At 31.7% G+C, this 10,671-nt stretch overlaps 1 protein-coding gene across 1 annotated transcript; it reads left to right on the plus strand.

Annotated features, from left to right (window-relative positions):
- Positions 1 to 712: 712 nt before the first annotated feature.
- LOC134233681 (uncharacterized) lies at positions 713 to 1,510 on the plus strand. Its single transcript, XM_062715665.1, has one exon. It carries the CDS (start codon positions 713 to 715, stop codon positions 1,508 to 1,510), a length of 798 nt encoding a protein of 265 aa, XP_062571649.1.
- The last annotated feature ends 9,161 nt before the right edge of the window (positions 1,511 to 10,671 follow it).

Below are 10,671 nucleotides of genomic sequence, written 5' to 3' on the forward strand. Positions count from 1 at the left end.
AAGTCTTGGTATTTTCTTCATAATAATTAACATTTATTTAACTTAATTGAAATAATTCTTATTCAAAATGCATTTTCAAAAAAGTGTTCATATTTATTTTTAGGGCAAAGAACAAAGGAACAAGATGAAGCTTTAAATCCAGGTACATTTTATTTCTTTACAAAATCCTCTCAAAATGATTTTTTTACATTACCGATTTAATGAAGGCGTGAATAATGGAATACATCGTATATAATTGAACTGGTATTTCAAGGATGATGCCTGATTGTCTAAGAAAAGGTCTTTTATGATTATATATTGAAAGTGCATTAATTCATTGAAAATCTTTTCCTTTGTTCCTGGGTTTAATGCCAATGACCTAAGTACATATTTAAGATGAAGAAAGGTGCCTCTTCCAAAATGATTAATTTCAGGGCCCCTGAGTCAGGGGTATCGGGGAGAGGGGGGGGGGTAAATAGTCTAAAACAAGGTCAAGGTCGACAGCCATGTAGCAAGTAGGTGTAAATAGAGCTCCGTGAAATATACTTAAAACAGGGATAATTCTACTCCAGCATACGTGAGTTTGTGTTAAAGTGTTATGTAGTGATCATAGTACCATATACTAGTAGGGGAATTGAACTTAAAATTTAAATCATGTAAAAATTCTGTCGAACATTTTTGTCAGAGTTAGTGAAGGCATGGTGAGTAGATCTCAGCTGGGATCTCCATTAAAATGCCAAAGCAAAATAAACACAACAAAAAAAGAGCAAGATTAAGTGAAGCAAGTGATTCCTCTATGGCTAACTCAGATAACGATCTTCACAAACTAGATGAATTATTAGAAAGTTTCTCGCATGATGAAGAAACTGCTAGAAAAGCTGTGAGCATTATCCTTAATAAAGAAGTGATAAAAAATGTCATCTCAGAAACATTTGCTGATAAAATGAACATTATGCAATCACAAATAAACCAACTAGAGACACGTCTGGATGATTTAGAACAGTACTCAAGAAGAAACTGTCTAAAATTAACTGGAATTCCAGAAAATAAAGAGGAAAATATCGATGAAATTGCAATGAGGGTCATTAATAAACTCGTCCTATCTCCAGAAAATACTTCCATTGGCTTTGACAAGATTGGACGGACCCACCGTGTGGGCAGATTTCCAGGTAAAACCAATAATGCGGCCGGACCCCAGCGACCACGGGACATTATTGTCCAGTTCCTATCATATAGAGATCGAGCCATGGTATACGCCCATAGAAGTAATCTTAAAACCTTCAATGATAATGACGCAAACGGTTACAAAATCTTCGTTAACGAGGCCCTTACGAAAAGAAGAAGTGACTTATTGTTTCAGGCGAGGAAATTCGCACGGGAACAGCTGATTGACTCAGCATGGACCTATGACGGGCGAACGATTGTAAAAACGCTGAATGATAAGAAAGTAACAATTAACTGTCTCAGTGATTTGCAAAAACTAACCGCCCCGAAGCCACAGACGTCCACACCAGCTCCCCAGTACGGGTAAACTACCAGTATGCACAACTCATATTGTTGAGTGGTAAGACTTTAGTGTATGGGGATTTCCGTGTCTATTTATAGATCAGTGGAAGGTTTAAATAAATAACATTCTGATCATGATTACATGACTTGACTTAATTTGCGTTTAAGCGTTTTCTATTCATCATAGAAATTATAAATTATTAAACACGTCTAATCAATGATTTTCTAATCATTTTGATATTTTACGGAGCAACAATGCTCATCTTGTATACATGTACTTACATGTAATGAGGTTTTTGTACATACTTCTCATTATAGAGATATCTCTACTTCGTATTGCTTGTCATTACAATACGAAAGATGTCATTCCTTCAAGACATTTCTTTTCTTATTTAGTTTGTATATATATTTTTTCTTGTTTTGTTTTTTCGCACACTTATTTTTCTAGTAATTGTTCGGATTTGGTTCTGTGTTTAGTATTCTTCCATGTATATCCGGTTTTATACAGATTTCCACGACCCATGGCTTTGCTCGCTATCTTCCTTGAATATATTCTTATTTTTGACACCAATGATTGAATTTGTGAATAGTATATCTAAGCCATGGATAGTAAGTAGTTTTTTATTTATCCCTTTGTATGTCGCCAACTGCAGTGATAAATATTCTAATATTCATTATCATGTCACTGTGGTTCGCATTCTTCTAATACTTGGATGCATTGAAACAAACCCAGGTCCTTCAAATAATATGAGACTTAGTTCATTGAAAATAGCACACAACAATGTGTGCAGCTTATTACCAAAACTTGATATTATAACTGCAGAACTATCACATTTTGATATTGTAACAATTAGTGAAACACATCTTGCTTAAATATCTTAAGAATGTTAAAATACACACTTAAGAGGGATGCTTTGATAAAAATATATTTTGCTTTTATTCGTCCTGTTCTTGAATATTCAGATATTGTATGGGATAATTGTACTGAAAGAGATGCAAAATTACTTGAAGATGTTCAAGTTGCAGCTGCACGAATAATAACCGGTTTAAGAATCAATTCATCAAGATCAAAGCTTTATGAAGAGCTTGGCTGGGATAATCTTGAAATAAGAAGGAAAATACATAAACTAGTTTTATTTTATAAAATAGTGTATGGATTAGCACCCCAGTATTTGCAAGATTTATTACAACAATGCATTCTTCCAGATAATTCTTATCCCTTAAGGAATCAGGACAATCTTACATTTCATATTCCACAAGCCAAAACAACTTCATTTATGAAAAGTTTCCTCCCTTCAACTATAAGACTTTGGAATGATTTACCATTTAATATCCGAAACCTTTCTTCACTTACATCATTCAAGACTGCCATAAAGAATATATACTGCATAAAACCTAAGAAATATTACAATATGGAAGTCGTAAAATGAATATATTGCATTGTCAGTTGCGAAATAATGCTAGTAATTTAAATGCTGACTTATTTAATCATTTTTTAAAGAAAGATAAAAGTTGTGACATGTGCGGGTTTAGTTCAGAAACATCATATCACTATTTTATGAATTGTCCAAAATACTGTATGCAAAGACAGAACCTAATACAAAACTTTAATACTTTGCAATTACCAATGCCTTTATGTTTACAACTTATTCTAAATGGAGACAATAATCTTACATACAACCAAAATATTGCAATATTTAAACTTGTTCAAGAATTTATTGCAACTACAAAGCGATTTGCATGATATTCTATCTGCTTTTGTTTTTCAATTGTCAAATCACAGAACCAAAACCTGTTTATGTTTTCTTATTCATTTTTTTAAATTTATACAATTATTAATATAATTGTCAGTCATATATGTTAAAATATAAATTTAAATTATATTATCAGCTCATATATTTCTCTTTTTTTTTTGTTCTCCTTAATTTGCCTTGTCATATACATTTCTACTGAATATATGCATGTATATATTTATATTTTTCAATGTTATATTAATAATGTTTACTTATACATGTATGATTTTGACCTTGAATTGTGGAAAGGACTTATATAGGCAGTGCCTGCTGTCCAATCCAATTATGTTTATTCATAATAAAATATTGCTTAAATTAAATAGTCTGAAAATAAATTAATGCTTTGAAATCTGCTCTTTGGTGTAAATCAATCATTTATGATGAAATTAAATTTATGATTTAATTTCCAAAATTTTGAAATATGTGGCCCTAGAGTCAGTGGTTCCTGTGCGTTCGGTGCACAACTGGTGGTTATAATGTGGAAATGCATTTTTTCTTTAATTGATGCTCTGATCTATCTCTGAGTATTTAGTAACCAAAGTAAGCATGCTAAGTGTATAGTTATGAAAGGCAATGATGCCTCTTTCAAAATTGTGAATTCACGTTCACATTGACTAGAAGCTGTTACATTGGCTCTTCAATTAATAGTGGCTTACTCGAAGGTTGATACCGGTATATGGAATTTGAAATATGAATCACATCAATAGCCAATGCAGAGAATTTAAAAAATGTAAATATAAGCAATGAATCAATATTTTTGAAGAATAAATTCTCAAAACAGCAACGGTGTGCTCAAACAAATTTAATAATGCGAGTCAGCACGTTACTCAATTTGTTTGCACAAACCGATGCAGTAATGATACTGTATCTTTCAAAATATAACGAAAAATTGCTTAAATGTAGGTTGGATATGATAAATATTGTGCAAAAAGAAAATCTTAAGAGAAATCCTTTCATACTTTTTATTTGAACCGAATCTGCTTACTGGTCAAAAGTCCCCTTTAGGTTTTAGCCTATAGGCCATTACAGTCAATGTAAAAACAGAACTACCACATTTTACTTCGTACAAGACAAAAGACTGTTTAATCGGTGAGACGGAACGTTTTATAAGAATACTTTTACGGGACCCTCAACAAGGTAAACAATTTATTTATTGCGACATTCAACATCGATGTATTAATGTGTATGTTAAAGGAATTTTCCTAATTACACGGTACTCTTCATTTTCCCCCTAACTCCTTCTCAACTGTTTTGGCATTATATCTTGAAATTGTGACATGATTGTATACTTACAGTCTACTTGATTCGTATAATATTTAAGATAAGTAAAATTGATGCAAAGCATCAAATAGGCCGCAAACAAAATTTAGCATTTCAAAAAGTACTTTCACATTTAAAAGCATCCATGCAAAGAAAGCACAAGATATTCAAAGTTGAAATAGTGATCATTTTTATTTCAGGCTGTCTTCAAACTCAAAGCAAAATGAATAAATAATTTTTAAAAATTAAATCGAAATTTTAGTGCATCAAATGGATTCATCGATGTTATAACGTCAATGTATAATGATAATAATTTATTGTCATCAAAATGAAGATTCAGGTCTCTCAAGATGAACCACGTGCTGATACCCTAGATCTTTGTCACTTGATTATGCTCATAATTTCTGCAGTAAGTTATGCTGCAAGGCGCGGTGCAAAATGTATAAAAAAATATCCCTGTGTCATTCGCAGCTGTAGCATAATCAAAACAATTTTACTGGTTCAACAACTTTTCAATTTTGTATTCACCATGAACTTTTATCACGTCATTTTACTTAGTAATCAGGAAAATCACGACGATTTCCCTTCATATCTTACACACTCCTAGGCTGGGGAGTAGCTAGTGTAAACTCTTTTTATTTCACCATAAATTATCAATTATGTGACGAGAAATGATTATGAAATTGAAACATAATAACAACAATTAATAATAAGTTTAAAACAAGTTTTAAAAATATTTTACTCATGAATTTATACATGTTATCATTTAAGAATTATTTAACAGAATAATAGAAAATAACATCTCATTTCCCCATGTGCACTTTCTAACACAACCACAAATAGATCGACCGCTGCTGCGGCCGAAAAAAACGAACGATTTTTAAAGGATGGTACTCATGGTACCTGAGTCACAAATTTTTATTTAATCCAAAAACTTACCCTGGCAGTCTGATTCACATAAAGAAGACCATATAGTTGATTTACTGACCTGTATGTCAACAAATGAAATTAAAATTATTTGAAAAACGACGAAAATATCATCCATGCAAATGACTTATTTCTGTGCTTCGATTGCTTGTTAATAATCATTTTACGACCTTATCTATCTTTCCTGCAAAATCTAATGTGAAAAAAAAGTCTCCTATTTTATAACTACCTCATTTTCCATTTGTCCTTTTTTTCTTTTTTCTAAACTAATGAGCTTTCTTTTTTTCATTTCTTATATACCTTTCCTGGACTTTTCTTTCCAGAAAACAATGACAGATAACGACTATCATCTGTAACACATTGATTCTATTCCTGACTTACTTTGGAATTTGGTTCCTTCCTTTCTTCCACTTGACATCGCTGTGGTCTTTCAAGTATAACAAAACTTTTTATTCTTTACTCTTTTTGCTTTCTTATGAACTATTTAATTTTGAAAATAGACTTGCTCAAGTCTCTATGTTTTTATTGTTTATTTTTTTATGAATATTTTTTTAAAATTCTTTATTCTTATTTGTATTGCTCTCCTTTGCTCTCTCTCATAGTTAAATGTTATCAAACATAGATCTATGTTTGACATTATCAAAAAGTATGAAAGAGAGCACTAAAACATAAAGACTTGAGCAAGTCTATTTTGAAAATAAAGGTCCAAGAAATAAGTGAAAAATTTTGACCTTAACTCATGTACAATATACAACGTATCAGACCTAGAAATTTCCATTTTTTCAATATGTTTTCAGACAACCGTGTGCCGGATGCGAGGCTATCAAATCTGCAAGGTTTAGTTTTTATTTTACCTAGATTTTAAAAAAAAAACACATGGTTTTAAGGATATAGTCACAATATGATCAAATTAACATATAAATCAGCTAGGGGGTGCATAATCTTTTAAAACCAAGTACATATATAGATATTTTAATGGTATTTAAAATCAAGTTTTTAAATGATTATATACTTTTTGACTACATGTTGTTAGATTTTTTTCGGTTTTAGACCAATTGTTGGAATGTGAGCAAAAAATCAAATACACCGGTTAAGTAGATAATTTTAAAAGATTTATTTCTATTAACTGATATGTAGTAACATACAAATAAGGAAGGAGCTTAAGAATATATTCACATTTTTTTATGTTTTATACAATAAAGAACAAAGGACTGTAATAATGTGCGGGGCCGATGATGGAGAAATCCGATGTGAAAACTCCAAAACTCTAACTATTTTGTCTGCCAACTATGGACGCACCGAGCCTACAGCTCAAGTTTGTCCGTCTAAGTCAGCTAAGATGGATGATACCAACTGCAGATTAGATGTGCTCAACAAGGTGTCTCAAGATTGCAACGGTAAAACACGATGTGCTGTTCCAACTAGACTGCATAACTTTGGAGGTCGCAGGGTCAACCCCTGTCCTAAAACCTATAAATATACAGAAGTTCAGTACACTTGTTCGCAATATGTTTTTTTTTCACTTGTTTTTGTTTTCCATTTTCCCTAGCCATGGGTTTTTGGTACTCTACTCCCCAGAAACCCTAGGCTAGCTAAGATGCTTTTTGTGTTGGAAAATGTGCAGAATTTAAATTAAAATGTTCTTAATAAACTGAATATTGCGAGATTGCAAAGGATTTTTTCCTACTTTCTCGCTTTCAACATTAATTCGATTTTACTTCTAACTTAGCATTTCAAATATATAAGCATTTCTTTAAGTACTAACAGAAGACTAATATATTCTGAAATTTGTTTTCATCTGTAAACTTTTGCTGAGTAAGATTTGTCTATATTTGTTATTTTATTGAAATACATGTATTAATAAATATTTTCCAAGTCTATTTCATTTTCCAAGACTAAGGAGAAAAAAATCAAGGAATTATTCACTTTTCTAAGCCTGTGAGATGATATTAAGTCTCCTTCAAAGAAAAAAGTTTTTCTCATCTGTCCTTAAAAGAATTTTTCAGTTGAAAAAATTATCAGATGATTTTATGTTTATGCAAGATAAAGTTTGACCAAGAAAAACAATCAATCATTGAAATAATCACTGTATAGAACCTGTCAATTCAAGATATATTGGTACACGGGATACATGTAATAGACTACAGCTGTAGAATATTGACTTTGTTCAGCAAAACCAACACTCACACTTTACACAATACAGTAAAGCATGATTATGGAGATAAGGAACAGTATTCAAGATCAAAAGACTGTAAAACAATACAAAATAGGAACAGAGCATACATGTACTCTATAACATCAAATGTGGGATCAGGTGCCATGGAGTAGTGAGCATCCCCTGCTGACCGGTCACACCACTTGAAAACCTTTAAATATTACAATGTAGAATATACCTGACACGAGACCTCAATTTCCCGACGAAACATAGGGATATATTACAATTACGTTCCTTTGACTTCTGTCCGTTTTTTGCACATATTTACATCTTTTAAAGAAAGTTTACATCTTTACAGGTATCAATCAAGCGAGTGCTTCGTTCTGCTCTCATGGTTTTACCAGAATGATTCTGTCTTTAAGCTTTAAGAGGAACCAGATATTACTTAATTACATGTATAAGAAGTTTATAGGTTGGGACGTAATGTCCTAATAAAACATAATATATTATTTCTAATATCTGCATTCATAATTGAATAGCGATAAAAACTGTTCTCATTGTTCTTGTGAATTGTTGAGCTAAAAACGAATTTTAACTTATCATAACATTTCTATTTTATTTCCAATATGTCTACTTCAAGATTTCTAACATCATATGTCAGGTCATAGCAGAATTTGTAAGAACGAGGGCGCTTTTGATTGGCATTCGGCAGGAATCTGGGCGTAATTGAAAAGTAAAAATTTTATCGACATGTCACATGAAATTTTATAATTTTTTTTATTTATTGGGTTCCTGTGCAACAGGAAAGGAAAATATTTTCCCAAATTGAGCTTTAATTTACTAAAAATTAACTTGAAAATTGGCCAGATCAGACATTTGGTACAAAATGGTACATTTTTAAACACGTTTTTCTAAAATTTTTCCTTCTCTGGGTCTTCTCTCCATGATTTTGAAACGTTATTTGTGTGTATTTAAATTCAAAGAAACGAATACACATTTTTAAAAAATGGAGAGAAGACCCAGAGACCACAAAAAATGTACTTTTTCCCAAAAAATCCAAATGTGTGAATGTGGTGCTTCTTTATCCTTTTTAAATCATCTGTAGACGTGCAGCGGTGATAGCTCAGTAAGTAGGGCTACATGTTCAGTGCTATCGTAGCGAAAAGGTTTTGGTTCGAGCCTGGCATGGGGCGTTAATTTTTTTATTCATGCAAACAACCATTTATTTTGTCAGTTTCGTTTTATGTCCAGATGTATTAAAATTTTAAATTAGATAAATTTTGGTTCACTTTGGTTCTTCAGCGAAATCAGTCCAGTCTTCTATTCAGTCTGTAATGTACATGTTCACGTATCATGCATCTATGCATTAAATATTTTAGGTGTTTATTTTTTGTGAAATATTACTATGTTAATGTACCCCTAGGAGAAACAGGTATAGATGTTACAATATCACAAGTTATTTCAAACTAAATGAAAAAGAAACCTATGGACGTGTTTGTGAAATCTGACCAGCTATGTTCAGCCAACCAAATCATGGACATTTAAACAATAAATGTTTCGTACAAATGATTCCTGCAGATCACACGCCAAATGCGCCCATTTTCTTTATAGTAAATTGACAGCAGTGCTTATTTTTATAGCATTTGCTTCGAATTTTGTCATAGTATATTTGTAAACCTTATCATCATAGAAAATATTACAAAAGGATGTTTTCAGTATAGTGTTTCTTAAATTGCCTACGACAAATTTTATTCTCCATATCATTGTATATCATAAAATGGTTTGAAAGTAACAGAAAAAAATGACGAAAGCGACACAAGTTTATGTAATTTATCCATTATACACAAATGTGGTTTTCATTTTTTTTAAAACATCTACAAGTATTTGGTTTAACAAAGTACTCAAAGGATCTCACCTTTTGGCAAAATCTAAAGCATCTTATTAACGTTTACACTCTTGCAGTGATATATTTCTAATTTGAATTACATAAGCATGTAAAAATATTGCTTATTACGCTTTTTCAAGTGTCACAATGTGTGAATGATTGTTCATTTTGTCCCTATTCTTGCTGATTGATCCAAAATAAAGATGACAATATTCAAAGATGAAATGAAATATATTTACTACAATTATAAACATTTATAAATGTTTATGCCAGGTCACGAATTTTTTTTTATGATGCAAAATAACTTACTTGTTATAGAGCTCCTTCTAAAATCATTTGTCATGTTTATTGCTCGACACAAAATATACCTGATAGATTGATGTGATCGGCATCTTCACATTCAAAGAAAAAAGACCCCGTAAATGTCATTATAATTTTTTTTTTTCATTGGCGTCATATACCATTTTCTTAAAATGGTTCTGTCATTTTTGAGCCAATTAAGTTTAAAAGGAATGAAACATATTGAGATAACGAACGCTATTCAAGATCAAAAATTCATTTAAAAAATAGGTGCAGAGCAAACCTGGACCTCCAAAACATCAGAGATGGGATCAAGTGCCATGAAGAAGTGAGCATTCCCTGCCGACCGGTCACACCCACCGTGTGCTCCCTGTCATTATCGGGAAATAACGGGAAAATTCGTCGTCAGTTCAGTGTGTAAGCAGTGGACTTACAATTAGTATGAAAAACGTCAGTCAGCATTTGACTCAGTGATAAACTGTATTTGCTGACAGTCATTGTATCGACCTTAGAACTTACGAAATGATTACTTTAAACAAGACTGTTTGTTCCATCAGTCAATAATTTACCTCGTTTTAGAAATTTTTCATATTTAGGGCATGCTCTTGCGTGTAGAACAACTGAGTTATAATAACTCCGTATGCAGGTTGTGAAGGTATTTTGTTGCACAAGCAAGTGATATCGACGATAGTTAACTTAAAGTCATCACGTTTATCATAGAGCTTGATTGTTAGATTACAATTAATGTCTTTTTAAAGTAAAATATATACTTTGTGGTATCTTTTATATCAAGCTCACCAGGATATATCGTATCGACATAAGAATGTATGTTACCATTGTTAATTGACAGTACGTCGTCTATATAC

Source organism: Saccostrea cucullata, unplaced genomic scaffold (genome assembly GCF_032062105.1).
Source record: "Saccostrea cucullata isolate Sc308-1 unplaced genomic scaffold, CSIRO_AGI_Scuc_v1 ctg4482, whole genome shotgun sequence".
NCBI classification, from domain to species: domain Eukaryota; kingdom Metazoa; phylum Mollusca; class Bivalvia; order Ostreida; family Ostreidae; genus Saccostrea; species Saccostrea cuccullata.